The sequence below is a fragment of the Piliocolobus tephrosceles genome, chromosome 1, assembly GCF_002776525.5.
Source record: "Piliocolobus tephrosceles isolate RC106 chromosome 1, ASM277652v3, whole genome shotgun sequence".
NCBI lineage: Eukaryota > Metazoa > Chordata > Mammalia > Primates > Cercopithecidae > Piliocolobus > Piliocolobus tephrosceles.
The window spans coordinates 98,186,245-98,205,635 of NC_045434.1; the positions used below are offsets into that span (position 1 = coordinate 98,186,245).

The window sequence follows — 19,391 nt, forward strand, 5'->3', positions numbered from 1 at the left end:
CAAGTTGAAGTGGCTTCAACTTCCTCATCTGTAAAATGAGCATAACAATAAGTTCACAGTGTTGTTCTGGGAAACCAATACAGTAACATATGGAAAGTGCCCAGAGCAATGTCTGGAATCCATCATGTGGTCAGTAAGTGTCAATTACTTCTGCTAGCCTCAATTCTCCAAATAGTTGCTAGGTTCTAGGAGGCCAGAGAACATCTCTTACACTACTTTAACAGCTCTCTTAGTACTCAGTACATAATAGAGTCTCGGTAAATTCTTGTTGATTGATTGGAAAGACAAGAAAATGAGTTTGATCTCAAGTACAAAGGAGTCTCTTCACCGGTGTCCAGAGATGCTTCAGTCCCATCTGCTCTTTACTTATGACTTAGTTTCCCTATCTGTATAGTAGGCCCAAGTATTTTTACACTTGATGCTCATCCATTTGTTGCTATTTTCTAATTATATTTACATGGAAATCAAATGTCAGAGACTCCATGCTCTTAGGAATTTGGATAAATATGAAAAAAGTGCTACTATTACAGTTTGTTCAGGTCAAGCTGCACGTGATTTCTGTAATTTCTGGAAGTAATTTCCTTGTGGTTCTCTAAGTCTTTGCTCGTATAACTCTGCTTGCTCTACTCTGTGCTTCCTTGGGTGCAAAGTTTAGTCCCTTCATCAGTGATATGGTTTGGCCATGCCCCCACCCAAATCTCACCTTGAATTGTAATAATCCCCATGTGTCAAGGATGGGGCCAGATGGTGATAATTGAATCATGGGGTGGTTCTCCTGTGTTGTTCTCATGGTAGTGAATAAGTCTCACACGATCTGATGGTTTTATAAATGGAGCTCTCCTGCACAAGTTATCTTGCCTGCTGCCATGTAAGATGTGATTTTGCTCCTCATTCGCCTTCAGCTATGATTGTGAGGACTCCCCAGCCGTGTGGAACTGTGAGCCAATTAAACCTCTTTCGTTTATAAATCCTCCAGTCTCAGGTATGTCTTTATTGGCAGGATGAGAACAGACTAATATGATCAGTTTCCACAAACAAACCAAAAAACTTTTTAATAAAAACCTACACCAGTAATTTTGTGGGCTTAAGTTCTCTACTGAAGATTGAAGGCTCCCAGGAAGCAAATTCCATTGTGAACCAGGCAGCTTTCACCACCCAGCAGGCTCAGACCCTCTCTTTCTCTTCCCATTTCTGCACAAGCATCATCTTCCTCCATTCTCATACAGAACCATCCAACCCACACCCAGATTCCTCGGGGGTCTCCACCTGCCTTCTACCATTTATTAAGGTACTATCCTAAACAAATATGATTCCTTTTCAAAGAGGAATTCTAGTAGCAGTTCCTTGATTATAATGTGTTTCTTTAAATATTATATTTTTCTACCTAGTAAGATCTAGAAGTCCCACTTTGATTACAAATTCCATGAAAGTAGGTCCTATACCTTATTCTTTATTTGTATCCTCCATTCCACCCGAAACAATATAGGGCAAGAAGGAACTCAATATGCACTCGATGAACTAAGTTAAATTAAATTAGAGTCCACAAAAATGGATCTGGAAAAAGACTGTCATGTGCCTTTCTGTTTAAAAATTACCAGAAGGAATGCAGGGTCACCTGCTGAATGGCCCAAGGCAGGAATCAAAGGGAAGGAGCAGTGACCCACTTGGCTTATACTTTACAGTGACAAGATGGAGCCAGGAGGCAAGTGTGTGTCTGTGCCATCGGCGCTTCACCTGTGCTCCCATTTTCAAACCACCATTTCCTGTGGCAGAAGCTCCAGCTCTTCTTCTCTTTGATCAGCCATGTAGTGAGGCCTCTATGGATGGTGATGCTGAGAAATCAAAGTTGTCCTGGGGTCCACAAGCTCTTGTCTCCTTCATTCACAAAGAAATGCTACCTGAACATTTCTGAACCAGAGGTTTGGAACTCCCCCTACTCCCGAGGCTCTTAGAGGCAACTGAGCAGGCTGGTCAAGAACTCACATGCCATTTGGGAAGAGTACTTTGCTCGAGTCTCCACCCTGGGCCCTCCCCACCTATTGGCTGTGGTTTAAATGTAATAACTTGGCAGACAGTCACGCCTCCAAGGAAAAAGCCAGAGGGCTTTTTTTTTTCTTGTCTCTAAGTCTGTTGTCACAGAAACACAAAAGCGTCTCTCTGTCTCTCTCTCTCTTCTCAAGTCCCCAAATCTTATTTTTTGTTTTTGTTTTTTTTTTTTAGGAAAGATGAAGAAGAAAACTAAAAAGAATCTGAGAAACAAATGTAGTTCACCCAAGAGATACTGCGATGTTAGCCTAACGGTGGGAGCATGCCGGATCTCCTTCCTGCCTTTCATGTGGTTCTGTCAGCAAATGCTGCCATCTTCAAGAGATACATTCTTGTTCGTGGCAGTTTCCATTCAGAACTGGGGGTGGGGAAGGACGCTCGTGAACCATATACTAATTTAAGCTCTGGGGCCATCCAAGTGAACATTTTACAGAGTTCACAGCTTCCAGAAAAATCCCTCTTAACCAGTATTGCAGAGGCTACTAGCTCCAGTGCGATTTCGCTCATGCTTTCGTGGTAATATGAGTCTTTTCTGGGCATGTAGCTGCTCAACTAGGAGCTATGTGTCTCAGCTTCCCTTGTAGCGGGTGTGGCCCCATTAGCAGGCTCTGGGCTGTGTGAAGTTTCCCGGTTTTTTCTTTCCACCATTGTTGCTACGGTCGCTAAATTGGGAAGACCCTAGAGAGAGAGACCTGTCTTTGTGCTTGGAACATCTAAGTGACTCGGAAACAATGGGAACTCCCTATTTGAAGAAAGGACCTTGCTAGAAAGGGGAAGCCTCCGGAGCTCACTGGCAGGCGTCAGCCTTTTCTTTCACCGAGCTAACTCAGACGTGCTGAGCCAGCGTTTTGTTTATCTACTGAAAAAGATCCTCCCTTCAAGATGAGCTTCCAGGGGCATTCCTTTTTAGATTCCTTCATTCTAGCACAGCCATATCTATTTCAGAATACAGTCATTGAGGTTGGCAGAAAGTCACACACTGTCCAGAGCTGACCCACATCCACTGGCTTCACATGACCTAGCCAGAGTACTTCATAGCACCCTGGGATTTGGACTTTGCAATAAAGATGCTTCATCATGATAGACATTAAAACACTGGAATGGCAATTGGAATAAGGATGAATGCATGACCTGAACAAATGTCACTTAAAGAAAAAGATTTCATGGAACATACAACTTTTTGCATGGTTTCACTTAAGTGAGTCCTGTCAAGAGACAGTGCTCACATCACATTGCATTCCGTCTCATCACATCATTAACTGCTGCGAGATTTTCATTAATGAAAATGAAAAATGTCTTAATATCACTGTCCTGATGACAGATGGCGAAACAACCTCTAATAAACCCTCAGACCTCACCCTTTCATCCCAAGACTGGGGTTTCCCTTTGTATGCCCTAGGAAAAAAGTCTTTGTTAACTGACAGTTGCTGCTTTGGCTCGGGTCTCATCATTTTGATGGACGACTGCAATAATGGCCCCCAGGAACTAGTTTCTCTTTCTTCCCCTTCTTCCCTGCCCCCATCTGTTCTCAATACTACTGGAGTTTCTCTTTGAAAAGCAAGACTGATGGTGTCACTCCTCTATCTAAAACTCTTTATTAGTTCCTGTCACCTATGAGATAATACAGAGCAAGACCCAGCTGTATCTGCTCCTGCCTCTGCCTGGAATGTCTTTCATCAGCTTGGGTAATTTCTACTTATTTTTAAAACCTAGTTTATGTCACATCCTCTGGGATGCTCTCTCTAATCCCCCGAAACAGTGTTAATAATTCCCTCCTCTTTGTTGCCTTGCATATATTTCCATTTTACATAGGTCACACTGTCTAATCTAGGATCATCGTTTACTTATACAGCTGTCTTCTGCCTTAAGGCAAGGATCATGTCTTTTTTATCTTTGTGTACTCGGCCCCTAGCACAATGCTGGAATATAGTAGAGCCTCAGTAATGTTTTGTCAAACTAAGTGCAGTGTTTTAAGAATTGGTAGTATCCATTATTCATTTGCAAACACAAATCAACATACTAATAAAACTGTGTTTTCAGTATTTAGGCAACCTGGTATACTGCGAAGGGCAGGCCACAAACCAGCTGTGTGATCTGGTTCTGAGGCAGGGAAGGTCTGGTCACCTATCCCTGCAGGCTGGCAGGGCGGGGAGGAGGCATCTCTACTTGTATTACATGTTGAATTGTGTTTCCCCAAATTCATACGTTGATTTCCTTAAACTACGGCCTTATTTGGACATAGGGTTTTCACAGAGTTAACCGAGTAAAACTGAGGTCATTAGGGTGATGTTATGGGCTGAATTGTGTCTCCCCTCCCCCAAATTTCTATGTTGAAGCTCTAACCCCAAAGACCTCAGAGGCAGGGTCTTTAAAGGTTATTAAGTTAAAATGAGGTCATTAGGGTGGTCCCTAATCTAACTCGACCGGTGTCCTCATAAGAAGAGGAAATCTGGACACACAAAAAGACACCAGGAAAAAGAGAGAGAGACCGGGGTGTGAGCACACAAAGGAAAGACCAGGTGAGGACACAGTGAGAAGGTAGCCATACGCAAGCTTAGGAGAGAGGCCTCAGAGGACCCCAAACCTGCCAACACCTTGACCTCAAACTTCCAGCCTCCAGAACCGGGAGAAAAATAAATTTCTGTTATTTAAACCACCCAATCTGTTGTACTTTATTATGGCAGCCCTAGCAAACTGAGAGAGGTGGGCCCTAATCCAATATGACTGGTGTCCTTATAAGAAGAGAAAATTTGGACACAGAAATACACATAGAGGGAAGACGATATGAAGAGATAAGGGAAGACAGTCATTTACAAGCCAAGGAGGGGGCCTGGGAGAGCTCTTTGTCTCACAGCTCTCAGAGAAAAACAATCCTGCTGACACCTTGACTTTAGACTTCTGAGAGCCAACACATTTTGATTGTTTAAGCCACTCAGTGTGTGGTCCTTTGTTACAGCAGCCTTAGCAAACTCATACACAGTGGCAAGCCTCTATTTGCAGTTCTTATTGACACACACACACTGAATCAAGGACTGTTGACTCTGGGAGGGACTTCACTTGTTCACCCTTTTCCTTTTACTGAGGATGAAACAGAGACCCACGAGAGGGAAACGGCTAGATAGTTCTCTTACAAACCGAGCCAAGATCCTGACAGGGCCCTTCCTATGGTGCCAGGTTTCTACTGCTTCCTGTCCCTCCACTCCTGACAAGAACCTGCTTCCTACTCAGTAAATCTGGTTCCTGCTGGTGCATTCTTGGTCCTCAGAGTGGCTTAGATGGGTAAGTCCATCTTCACATGTTTTCTTAGAACGTCCTGAGCTGAGTGCCCTTAGTGTAAGCTTTATGGTCCACCAATATTTTGGTATGCACTAATTAAATTCTTTTTAAACTACATTGAGGAGCATGAAGAAAGTTCTGCCCCTTTTTTGGGATAGGCCAGGGTAAAATACTCAGTGCCCTGTCTTTGTACTCTAATAGGGCAGCTATACCCAGAGATGGCTGTGCTGAGGTAAGGGCTACTGCTTCCTCATTTAACATTAAAAAAATACTTTATATTTATGTAGTTTTTAAAATAAAAATTACATTTCATTATGGTTTATAAGGCATTTTAAGTGCATTATCTCTTTCACTAATGCCTATGAGGCTTCCAGAATCGGAAAGTCTAGCTCCATCACTTGCTCTGTGTGTGACCTTGCTTAACCATGTTATAGCTTTGTTTCCTCATCTGTGAAGTGGGGATACTAATACTATCTATATTATTTTGTTGCTGTGAGGATTAACTGAAATGCCACATAACTGGCACATAGTAAACCGCAATGACCCACCAGTTGTTGTTATTTAGAGATGAAGAATCTAAATCTCAGAAGGGTAGAGGGACTTGATCCTGTAAGTAGAAAGGGCAGCATTGGCTCTAGGACTTCCAGGCCCACATTCTGTAAGTTACCCACTATGCTGCACTGCTTGCTTGTCCTGCCAGCACCTTCTAAATGACTGTGGGTGGGCTGAGTGCTCTGAACTGGGGGGTAGCCTCTGAATATGGTTTGTATGCAAGGTGGGCAAGCAGCCAGACATAGCCAGTAAGTGAGCAGACGGGGGACTCTGGCTATGAAATGTCTGGGGAGGAAACATGCAGGGCGTTAGACTCATTCAAGAACTCCCAGGGGCACACTGGAGGCCAGGTAGGATTTTCCCAGCAGTCCATCTGGGAATACTCCGGGGGAGCCTCTGTGACAGGCAGTGCTATGTGGAAGGGCATTACTTGGCTGAATTCCCCTGTCCCTCCACCACGACCACCTGGGAAAGCCCTCCACATGGACGCCATGGCTACTGTAGACAGAAGACCCATTGGAACGATTCCTATGTACCCCCCAGTGGATGCAGAGCGGAGAATGTCAGGGTTTAAGAAACGCCTTGCAGAGCAAGCACCCTGGTCCTACAGTCCCTGAACCTGCCTGAGGCAGGGACACAAGATCTGTTAGTAAAAAGGGCCTGTGTTCTGTTCTGTATCCAAGTGGTTAAATGGGCTTACTTAATAAGTTCTGTCTTCCTTTTGCTGACAGAATAATGATGCTTTTCTTTCTAGAGGAAGAACAGTCAGAAGAGGTAGGTTTAGGGGTTAACTGCACTATTTACAAGCCAAAGAAACTTGAAGAGGGTACTTAAATGCTATGAATGTCACTTTCCTTATCTGTAAAATGAAAGTAGAATAACACCTATCTGGCAAGGTTATTGTGAGGATCAAAAGAGATTATACAGTTGAAAGTGTTTTGCTAATGATGAAGCGCTATGCAACTTATCATTAGTCTTCAAACTTCACAGTCCAGGTCTTAGTCTCTCTTTCTGACTCCCCTGATCCTGCTATGGGATTCACAGTCCATTCCATAAAACGAGGCCCTTCACTATATCCTGTGTTTCATTATTAAGCACATGTTCTACATCTTATCTTTACAATGAATTGTTAGAGAGGAGAGATCACATATCATGTTTATTCACAATTTCTAACCAGGTAGGTGATCAATAAATACTAATTGATGGTGTAGAACTGCCCCAGCATTAGTGGAGCATAGACTTGGGAGCCAGGCCCGCCCACCTGCACTCCCTCACCCAGCCAATCTTGCAGGTTGGAGCCAAGGCAAGAGGCAGAGAAGGCAACGCCTTGGAGACTTAGGCGCTGGGTCTGGCTCTATCACCTCCTGTTGGTTTCATCAACTGTGAAATGAGCATAATAATGCCACCCTAGTCAATATGAGAGTGAGCTCACTAAATGCACGTGGTAAACTTTTGCAAACTATAAAGAAAATGTAAAGTATTATTACTAAGGTGAATGCCATGACTGGGGAGCAATTGGGTCAGGTGAAGACTGAGCCCATGCTCATTAAGGTGGCACATAGGCTGCCACCAGTGTACTCACCTGAGTGGTCTGTCCTGCATCTGGGCCACGGGCTGAAGGCCTGGGAATTGTTGCTGATGGCGTTGCTCACAGTGCAGATATAGATATTGTCAGCATGCTGGGGGCCGAGGGTGAGGGACAAGAGGTGGGAGCTGTTGGCTGGGTGCAGTGGGTGGGTGCCTGCCTTTTCACTCCAGCTGTAAGCCACATGGTCCCCCTTCTCCGCTGTGCAGCCCAGTATCAAGGTGCAGGTCCCGTTCTCCTGGGTCTTGTTTAACACTTTAATTTCTGGAGTGGAGACCTGCTCTGTCAGGAGTGGGAGGAAGGGAGCCATCACTGAAATGAACCCCTGGGAATTCTCACTTGACCTTTTTGTTAGAACAAAGTACAGCCTAATGGCATTTTCCCTCCCCCTCAGTGTGATTTATTTCTAGTGGGGAATCTACTGTTTCACACTGTCCATCATGCACCACTACATCCTTTCTAAGACCACCTTGGGATAAAATAAGAATCTGCTTTTTAGGCCCCTTCTACCAATATTGTTAGGGCTTCACTCGCCCTTCCTGCTGTTCTTGACCTAGGTTGCTATTCTCCTGTCTACTATCAGTGGAGTTTGCTGTCAACTAATCCACCATGGTTTTTAGTTGGCTTACGTTGTTACTTCCTAGACCTAAAAGAATGACTTTTTAGTGGTGGGATTTCATCTATACTGATGTGTGTGGGAGGGTGTGTGTGTGTGTGTGTGCTCGCACACACGTGCATGGGTGAGTGAGTGGGTGGGTGTGTAGTAAGTGCTTTTGTGTGTCTGAGATAGGGATAGGTCCTCAAGTATAGCCATAGGCCTCATCAATCTATCCCACTCTAAGGCCATGAAATAGGCCAGATAAAAGGTAAACTCTTGCTTATTTAGCAACTATTATAGGACAAGCGCAGTGCTGGTTTTCACATTCATGATCTTTTTTAGTCTTCTCAACAATTATAACTCTAGTTGTAATTATTCCCATTTTATAGATGAGAAAGCCAAGTCCCAGGGAGGTGGAATGTCTTACATCTCACAGCTTCTAAGTGGCCAAGTTAAGATCTGAACCTAGGTCTATCTGACTTCAAAACCCAAACTCTTCCTTTGGCTTGAGAACAATGCCATGGTTGCAGAGACCACATTTTCCAAAGTAAGAATTTGATCACAAAATGTGACAAAAACAGGTAACATAGGAACCAAAGGATGGAATGTCTGGAATCCACACTGTTTTGGAAAATGCATCCTGTGCAGCCTCCATGCTCATGGCAGTCTCGCCCTGGAGTCACTGCTGGAAGTGACTCTCAGGTACCTGGGGGAGGGCCATGGGAATTCCACAGGCACTGTTTGAAGGAAAGGGAATGCTGGGGCGAGGGAGGATTGGTGAAAGTATTGCTGCCTTCCCTCTAGAAATTTGAGAATTTCAAAGAAATGTTGGTTAGCTGGGAATTCCTGTCCCATCCCCAGAGATAAGGAAGTCATTTTGAAGAAGCAGGGAAGCCTCATGTGGTTATCAGGATCCCTGGGAATTCAGATGAGCCTCTGGGCCTAAGAGATGCAATCCCTGGGTGCACTCAAGAGGGACTGGTAGTTAAAGAGGCTCAAAAAATCACTGGCCTTGGATTCAGGTGGACTTGGTTCCTAGTTTAAGTACAGCAACTAAGAGACTTTATAACCAAAGCCTTTGTTTAAATGCCAAAAGGCACTTCTTCCACCAGGTAGGTGTGATCTGGTGCCAGAAGGCAGGGCTTAACAAGTGGTATGTGGGCTGAATTTTAGCCTTCTTTATCCAGAACCTCCAGGGCAGTGAAACACCTACACAAATGTGTGTAAATGGGCTAACCGCTTCTGGTTAGATTTCACTGTCCTCATGTATGAGAGAATGGGTTTGATCTGTGGTATCCAATTTCTTTTAATCAGAAAAAATTTCTGTTTTCAAATAAAATATTACTTGCAAATCAAGATTCTTGGGGCTATAGGCCCTCCAGCCCACAGGTAGCTGGGCCCCTTTCCTTTGGGAAATGGGAGTAAGAGTAACTAATGCTTAATCAGCTATCATCAATGTGCAATTTGGAAAAAAAAACAATTTCAACCTTTAAAACGTCTTCCATGCAGCAGGTTTAAATACCCCCGAACTAGATCATTATAGTTACTTCCAATTCTGAACACCTTTGCTTTTAAGAGAGACCTGAATTCTTGGTCAAAGGAGCACCTTGGCCCTTTAGTGTGGACTGGGGAAGCCGCCATTATTACCATAAAGCTTCAACTGCAAGCAAAAGCGCTGAACTGAAACATTTTTCTCCAGGGTCATAAGGTACCATCCCTCATCCTCCTTCCTGCTTTCCCGGATCCCCAGGGTGAGATTCTCCAAATAAAACTTGTAGCGATCTCCTAGGTAACGTGGAGGGCCTGCTTCAGATGGATCAAGAGACACTATTTTGTTCTCGACACTGTTCTCCAGTGATTTTGCCATTGTGACGACAATGTGGATGCTTTTGTTCATGCTCTTATTTATCCTTTCATGTGTCAGGGGCAGCAGCACTTTGCTTCCCAACTGCCGGAGAATCTTTGGGCAGTTCATCATGCGCCCACCTGTGGGAGGGAGGAGAAGAGAGTCCCTTATTATTAAGGCCTTTAGATAACATCGTGTCAGCAGAACAGGAAGGACAGACTGGAGGCTCTCCCCCTTCCTCTTGGGCTATCCCTGGGGCTGCCAAGTCCTTCGTGGTCTATGAGGACTGCCATGAGGATCCCCACTATATTCTCAATATTTCAAAACTGTCAGTAGACTTCTTAAAATTACTTAGGATAGAGTTGTATAGAGTAACTAGAGCACTGGGTCTTTATCAACTCAGATTTAAGGTTCAGGCATCCAAAAAGCACAGAGAAGTTAAATGACTTCCCTGACTAGTCCGTGAGAGTCAGGACTAGAATTCAGGTCTGTTAATTCCTCTACCAGGGTTTTATTCCAGCATTGAATATACAGGATGAAGGACGGAAAGCGAATGAAAGTGAATCTGAGCTCATGAGCCCAGGAACCATTTCAGATCATGAGGAAAACAGAAAAATCTGAGGAATGTGGAGTCAAGAAGGGGTAAGCCCAGTGTTCAAACTGTGGAATCCTCTCTCTCTAAAGCACCCTGAGATAGTTAATAATGTCGACAGTGAGTTATTACTGTATTTTTCTTTTTCAAAAAAGCTGAGCCAACAAGATTTAAAAAAAAAAAAAAAAAAAGAGCCTTTCAAACCACTATAAGGGATCCTACTGCTGATTATTTCACACCTCCTCTCTCCTCAAACCCACAACCTGCCTTTCCCCCTCCTCTCTCATGTGACGACTTTGCTTTTTGTTTCACTGAAAAATAAAATGAAGAAACGAAAAGAGAACTTCCATTTATTACCACCACTAACTCAACTTACCTACTTGGATGGATGGTCTACATTCCCACGCAAGTGGAGCCTCTTCCTCCATGGAGCACTCACCTACTTCAGGGCTTTGTTTCGGCAATTGCCTCCATCCCCCACATTATCAGGTTTTTTTTACTAGGTTATTTCCATCAATACACAACATACAAACTTGTAGTTTCCTTTATATTAAAAATATCTTCCCTGATCCCAGGTCCATCCCCAGCTACCTCTGCATTTCTCTGTTTTCCTTTTCAGTAAAGTGCTTTAATGTGTGTTTATAGTTTATTTTCCCATTTCCAGACCCATTTTTCCTTGGACCCACTATAAACAGGTGTTCTTTCCTACTGCTCGCCGGAACCACCTTTGTCAAGGTCACTGTCTACTCCACTAAGCCAAGTCAAAGGTTCTTATCTTACTTGCTTTCTCAGGGGTACTTGACATCCATCCCTCCTTGAAACACTGTCATCATTTGGCTCAGGGAACACCATACTCTCCCGATTTTTCACCTATCCTATAAGCTGCCTCTGCTCAGTCTTCTTGGCAGGAGCCTTCTGTTCTTCTGGACCTCTAAATACTGGAGCATCCCAGTTCTCAGAGTTCTCATTCTTATCCACACCAATCCAGTTTCTCATCCAATTGCACAGTCTGACATATTTCTGGGATGCTACAGAGTTATATCTCCCAACCAAACCCTTCACTGCACTCCCAACTGCCTACACAAGATAGGACTTGGAGGTCTAAAGGGCATTTCAAACTTAGCAAACAAACTCTTGGTTCCAAAACACCTTCTGCAAACATTATAATTCAGCCAATTTCTCAGGCCAAAACATTGGAAACATCCTTGACTCCTTTCGTTCTTGCATACTCCAAACTCAATTTTTTTTTCTTTGAGTCCGAGTCTTGCTCTGTCGCCCAGGCTGGAGTACAATGTTGCAATCTTGGCTCACTGCAACCTCTGCCTCCCAGGCTCAAGCAAGTCTCCTGCCTCAGCCTCCTGCGTAGCTGGGATTACAGGCGCCTGCCACCGCCCGGCTAATTTTTTGTATTTTTAGTAGGGATGGGGTTTCACCATGTTGGCCAGGCTGATTTCAAACTCCTGACCTCAAGTGATCTGCCCGCCTCCATCTCCGAAAGTGCTAGGATTACAGGCATGAGCCAGCCATACTCCACACTCAATTTAACAGCAAATCCTCCTGGCTCTGACTTCAAAATATGTCTGGTATCTGAACCCTTCGCACCTCCTGCATTTCCACCACCATCATCCCAGGCCTGGTACTGCCATCTTCTTCCAGCTGATCTCCCTAATAGAGTAATCTTTAAAAACCATGTCCTATTTTGTCTCTCTCCTGCTTTTAAATTTCTATGGCTTTCTAGCACTGATAGAATAAAACCATAGTCCACTATTGATATGGCTTCAAAGGCCCTGCATACCCAGTCCCTGGCACTGTTCCAACTCCATTTCCTGCCCTCCTCTTTGCTCACTGTGCTACGGTCACACTGGCTCCTGGCTGTTTCTTAAACCCACCAAGAACATTCCTGTCTCAGAACTTTTGCTTTTGCTGTTCCTCTCGCTGGAGAATTTCTTCCCTTCCATACCTGGATAGCTCATTATTTCACTTTATTTTAGGTATCTGCTCCAAACAGTTTCTCCTCCAAGAGGCCTCCTCTGACCATATATCTAAAATAGCTTTCTGTTTCTTTCTGCACTTATCACTGCCTTATATTATACTGTATTTTTTTTTGTTTTATTTTTGTCTCTCCCACTAGAATGCAAAAGCCTCAAGAGGAAGAACTTCATTTTGTTCACTATTTTGACCCCAGGACCTAAAAACAGGTACTATGTGCTTAGCACATAGGAGGCATTTAATAAATATCTGTTCAATTTATGAATGCTGAAAACCATATTACCTGACCAAAGCCTCTTATTTAGGTTCAGATACATATAAGTTTATAAGTTCAGATATATATATATATCTGAACTTAACCATAAGCTAGTGTTCATAAAAGAGTCCATGACTCAAAGAGAGCATAGATTGTTCTAGCTGATAAGAAAGTCAGAGAGTAAAATAGAACCATCAGCTTAACTAATGCAGCTACCTAGAAGAGACTCTTTCACAACTGACTTGTGGCTAAGATGAGATATTGGAAAATTGGACACACTGGCCCAAATATTCTTGTTACCAAAATACCCTGAAATCCCAATGTTGTTCAGTAAAGGGCTCAGCTAATAGTAGACTGGAGATTCAGTGACTGGGGAAGAAGAAAAAGTAGTCTATCTGGGCTAAAATCTGGATTAGAGTGATTGAAATTCATAACTGTTGAGGAAAAGTGAGAAAGGCAATTAGGCACTTGTTTTTTAAAATATTGCTAATATATTAAGCTTAAAACAGAGTGCTCTCCCCTGCTGCTTGATGACATAAGGAACATTATAGTTATTGTGGTGGTGGTTGTTTTTACATCAATAAACTGGGAAGCATGTTGGATTTTCTTCCAACCACACTTGTGGATGCCTGACTGTCTAGATAATGTGACCCCTTTGGTGGCCGCATACCTGACTTGTAGGCACAGTACTTAAGAGAGTAACTTGAGTCCTGAACCTAAACTTCTAAGTATAAAGAAATGGGAAAAAATTTAGAGCCATATGTACAAGAATGAACTTCCAAACTTCTGTATAAAAAGTTGTGTAGATGAGCATATGTATATTTTTCTGGGAGCTCATCCATAAATGCCATCTCTTAAAGGGATCTGAGATTCAAAACAAGATTAAGAATTGCTAGCATAGTGTTGATTTTTAAAGACCAACGTTGATAGGGGAGAAAAAAAGAATTTAAAAATTCCATTTTCAGACCATAACCCATCGCCACCACTCCCCAAAATGGCTCCCATGCACCCCTTCTCCCCTAACCCTGCACACTCTTTGCACCATGATTGCTTTCAGAACTTGGAGTTGGTTGGGGAAGGAGAAAGAGGGATATAAGAGAGGTAGTGAATAACCAAAAAAATAAAAGAAATCAAAGAAAAAAACCAAAGAAAGAAAATAGAAGGAGAAAGAGGAAAGGGGAAGGGGTAGATGAGAGAGACTGAGTGGCTTATGCACACTCAGTCATGAGGAGTGGAACCAAAACTTCATCAGGAAGAGACCCTTATACCCCACAAACCACATAAAGAATGATGACGCAACACCTGATTGTGTGTGTGTCGGGGTCTGGAGGGGGTACTTGAGATCACCCTCACCTAAGCATAAGGTGGAAAAATAAGTGGGGGCTTTAAAGTGGTTCATAAAACCCCTCAAGTGGTGTCCCTGCTCCTGAAACATCCTGCTGCCTGATGAGTGTTTTCCAGTGTGTCTGTGATTCAGCCAGCCCTTGTTTGCTAAAAGAGTCTGGGAGGAAACATTTGTAGCTGTTAACACCAACTCACTTTCCTTCGCGGGCAATTCTACTTCGAAAAATGAATGATTCACATGGGCCTATGGAGTTTGGTCAAAAATTATTAATAGTATGATTTAGCCAACCCTCTCACAACATGGGCTTCTACCTAATGATAACCCTTTTTGTTTTATTATATCATATATTTTTGCCTAGCCCTGATACTTTCATATGTGCTTTTAGCACCTTGCTACAGCATTCTTTCAGGAACAGAAGGAACAGAACTTATGGACTCCACAGTTGTTTTGGTAAATTTAGGCTCAGAAAAAAAAGACAACTTGTCTGTGTTTGCTTTTTAAACTGTATCCCCATCAGTCAAAGTCCTATTTTTATTCTTTGGCACTTCTGGGTCATTCTATCTTATACTAGTAGCATGTACCTTCCCTAGCCTTAGAGCCTAGAACCGCTCTTTATTTGCCTAGCTAACAACTTCCATCTTTCTGGTCTCCATTTTGACATCTCTTTCATAGGGAAGACTTTCCTGACTCCTGACTTAGGTTGGGTTGTCCAGCCACAGGCTTCCAATGGACGATGAATGCACTCCTTCATATCATTCATCATGTGTTCAACTCTGGTTCAATGCCTGTAATCCCTTACTCTTATAAGCTTCCAAGAGTACGGACCGTGTCTGTTTTATTCACTGCAGTATCCCTAACACCCACCTGGGACATAGTAGGAGCTCAGTAAATCCTTGTTGCCCCAGTGAATTAATAAAAAAAAATGGATGAATGAACGAATGAGCAAATGACAACACAGAGTCCAAGTCCTCCTCCCACCAAAATTGTAATGTACTCTGATTTGCCTTTATAACATCCCTAAGAGGTATGTTATGGAGGAAAGTGGTGGGGACCCTTTTCCCCACTTGCCAGCTTAGGACATGGAAGTGCCTTAAATATAAACCCTAGGTTTCAGGTACAACAGACAACTTGCCATTTTCCCCTGAACACTTGAAACCCTTTACCTCTGCATTTGTGCCTCCTTCTGGAATACTCCTTCTCAAGTTCCATAAAAATCAAACCCATCAGACCTATTTATTTGGAGCTAAGTTTTTAATATTCATTTTTATTAACTTTATCCCAAATGTGCACATGAGATATTCTGGATTAGATTCAAATTTCTTATTAAATGACTCACAGTAAATAGTAAATGCTTTGGTCCCCGCTTCCCCCTAGGATGATGTGATAAGAGTTTTATGTGGGCCGGCCGGGCGCCGTGGCTCAAGCCTGTAATCCCAGCACTTTGGGAGGCCGAGACGGGTGGATCACGAGGTCAGGAGATCGAGACCATCCTGGTCTACACGGTGAAACCCCGTCTCTACTAAAACATACAAAAAAACTAGCCCGGCGAGATGGCGGGCGCCTGTAGTCCCAGCTACTCGGGAGGCTGAGGCAGGAGAATGGCGTAAACCCGGGAGGCGGAGCTTGCAGTGAGCCGAGATCGCGCCACTGCACTCCAGCCTGGGCGACAGAGCGAGACTCAAAAAAAAAAAAAAAAAAAGAGTTTTATGTGAGTAACCAGACACTCCATACGTAAGAAACAAGGACAAATTATTTTCCCTACCTATAAAAGGGGAAGGAGGCAGTTATCCCCCCTGCCCTTCTTAAAGGTCTGCTCCTTATTCCAACACTTTGATAGGTAAATAAATCTCTCCAGGAGCCATATAGTCCCTTACATGTCTTGGTTTTTATGACAAGTCCTGGGACTTGCCTCCAAGTTCTGGGGCTCATTCCTTCTTGCATGTTGCAAAATGAAGGCACAAGCTTATGCTAGCCTGCTTAGGAAGATAGCGACTCCAGGCTTCATGGCACCTTGGGCGCTCTACCTAGGGACGTTGTTCAGGCTGTAACCATTTGGTCCTCTCGGGAAAAGTTTTATTATTCATTTGGATCAGAGCAATTACCTATACAAATGACTACGGATTTAATTCTCATGGTATGAAAAAAGTGTCAGGAAGCTAGTGTTCTTCACCAGGACACTGAAAAGTCCAGAAAAGTTTTATTTCCCCACCCTCTTTATCCTTAAGTCTCTGATTTCTTCTCTTAAAAAATTGATACATAATAGATGTACATATTTTCAGGGTACATGTGCTATCTGATACATTCACATGTTGTATAAAGATCAAATCGGGGTAATTGGGATAAGTATCACCTAGAGTATTTCTCTTTCCTTTATGCTAAGAACATTTGAATTATTCTCTTCCAGCTATTTTGATATGTACAATAGATTATTGTTAACTATAGTCACTCTACTGATCTATCAAACACGAAGACCTATACATTTGGAAAGACACACAAGAAACTGGTCACAGTGGTTGCCTCCAGCATGAGGTATGGAAGGCAGATTAGTCTTGACTAAATACTCTTGTGTACTGTTGAAGTTTCATAGACATGACATGTTTTACAGATGTGATAATCAATAAACAAACTGGTTAACAAAAAAAATTAAATGAATGTTTGCGTGATGAAAAAACATTTTCATTTCCCAAATTACAGGTCAAATACTTCTTATATGCCCTCTACATTCTTCTATGATTTTTATCAGTCTCTCACCTTTTGAACACTTCTATACTTCAATTGATTTCAATTCAATTCCACTCATATTTTTCAATTATAGATAGCACATTCTAATTTTTACCATGGGATCTGGATACAAATTGTGGCATTCTCCCCACCCTGCTTCCCAAACATGGGCTTGTCCAGTTTCACTCATTGAGGCCTCTGGAGTCAGATGGCTATGTGAGCACAGAGAAATTGCTAAACTACTCTGTGCCCCTTTCCTCATTTATAAAGTTTTAATGGTACCAATAATACATACATATCTTATAGGGTTGGCGTGAAAATGAAATGACTGACACACATAAAGCATTTAGAGCAGTGCCTGGTATAAAGCAAGTATGCAGTATATGCTAATATTATTCACTCAACAAACATTTGTGTACAGGCTTTCAGTACAGAAACAGTGTCAGGTGCTGCGCAGTGGCTGTTGTTCATTTTGTTTTCCCCACACCTTGCACCATTGCACCCTTGACAAATGATGTGGCTGACACATAATTTGTCCCTAATAGCTGCTGAATGGGATCATTCAAAGTCAATCTATGGATAAAAACAATTAGCCCTGATACTCTGATTTCCAGTCCAGTGAGGGAGACAATGAAAGTGACAGCATCACATCGCATCACAGTATTAACATTTTTGAGACATAGAAGTGCCTAGATTGACATCTTGGGATAGAATGGGCCACTGAACATACAAGGTTAGGCCAAGTCTAGAACCCACACACTTGTCCCTCACCTTCCCCCAAAGTGTGTGAAGGGGGTGTGGAGGACCTGCATGGAGGAATAAAAAAACTCACTGAGGTAAGGTCATCAATTATAACAAATGTACCACCCTGGTGGGGGATATTGATAACAGGGGAGGCTATGCATGTATGGGGCAGAGGGTATATGGGAAATCTCTGTTCTTTCTGCCCAACTTTGCTGTGAACCTAAAACTGCTCTAAAAAATAAAGTCTATTAAAACAAATCTCATTGGGGGAAATGAAAAATTCACTTTACTTGGGGAAGGGATATGTGGACTTTTTGATTTTTACAATTCTGACTGGGAATTAGAAGTTGAGCTGAGTAGAAATGAGAATGGGAGTGGGTGCCAGTTTTACAAGTATCAAGCTTCTTGCTTGGGCAAATCTGTCATGACTAACCTGCCCCATTTGCAAAGCATTTCTGCCTGGGTTTTATTGGGGCTTCACAAAAGGGTGTGTATTTAAAAATAAAATCACTGAAAAACTTTTGTGAAGATTCAAAGAAGAAAACATGCAATGAAGTGAGCAGCCTCCGATTGGATAGACTTGCCTTGTGAGGCTGGGCTGCTTCTCCCTGACCGGTGACTTCCAAAGCCTCAATAGGACCAGCTATTGGTCAGCAGTGCCTAAGATGCTATGGGCCAGGCTGGCCAAGAGGCTAGCAAGCACAGAGATGGAAAAGTCCAGCTCACAGTTCAGCACCATCACTCCTTACAGTCACCAAGAAGTGCTCCAAAAATGGTGCAGTCACAAATTGGTTGCAACAAGGGAATCTTGCCTTTCCCTGTGACCACTTAAAGTGGTTCAGTTTGGTTTTCTGAGCCCTGAGCTCAGTTCTTTCTCTCCTAGACCTTGGGAAGTATGACCCATGGGTCTGCAGATTCCAAAAGAAAGTGGCTGAGCAAGCCCTGTTCATCTGGCTGTCTGGTAAAAGACACATCCATTGTGCAGCACCCCCACATCCCTGGTATATCTCGGTGCTTTTCCTGGAAAAGTCCATATTGGATTTGCGGTCTTGAAAACCCCAAGCTTAAAACACCCTGGGCCTCAGGATTTCCCCCCCTGTCCGTAATGCCACCTCTTCTACTCCAGGCTACCTCCCACAGTCTAAACAAATAAGCAGAAAGAGATTCTCACCCCACTCACACAGGCAGTCCAAAGTCCACTTCTTGCTTGGCTTTTTCTTTCTCAAATACCTTTTCTCATAGCCCTGATACTTCTAAACAGAAAGCAAGAGCCTGCCTTGGGAAGAAGATATCCAGAAAGACAGGAACAGAGTCCAGATCCAAAGGTAGCCCTTGTCTGGCCTTCCTGCTGGAGCTACTCTCTGAGGGTCCCCAATTTGCATTTCCCACATACTGTAACCAGCCCTAGGCTCCAGAAATCCCAACTTCTTCCCTCTTGCTTTCTTGGACCTTCTCTTCCAAGAAAATACACACCAGTATGACCGCACTGTGGTCACTGCTGGTTATTAGCCAAAAGCCTGGAGTTTTCACTTCTACTCTCTCTTCCCACTCTAGCCAATGCTTTCTGTTGACCCATGCTCCTGGTTTGTCAGCCTGCATGGGCACAGATTCCCTCCTAGGGCAGGGATGTAGGGCAAATCATCTCCCAGAGCTCACTCCATCCAGCTCAGTCTCTCTAGGCTGGATCTTTGTCAGAAGAATGCCCATGTAAAACCAACCACTCAACCAGGAATTCTACCAGAGCCTGTCACCCTAAGACTGGTCAGAAAAGTGACTGGAGCCTTTGGCTTAGAGCTCCTCATTTCCTTGGAAACTGGGGTTGGTGGGGTTGAGTCTTGGAA

At 43.3% G+C, this 19,391-nt stretch overlaps 1 protein-coding gene across 2 annotated transcripts in view; it reads right to left on the bottom strand.

Annotated features, from left to right (window-relative positions):
- SLAMF1 (signaling lymphocytic activation molecule family member 1) overlaps positions 1 to 19,391 on the bottom strand; it is a 39,451-nt gene that overhangs the window by 19,426 nt on the left and 634 nt on the right. For both annotated transcript variants that reach the window (XM_023214258.1, XM_023214259.2), the window contains exons 2-3: positions 9,705 to 10,043; positions 7,457 to 7,741 (exon numbers count right to left, since the gene is read on the bottom strand). In XM_023214258.1, the coding sequence (XP_023070026.1) occupies positions 7,457 to 7,741; positions 9,705 to 10,043 (624 nt within the window). The remainder of the gene's footprint in view (positions 1 to 7,456; positions 7,742 to 9,704; positions 10,044 to 19,391) is intronic.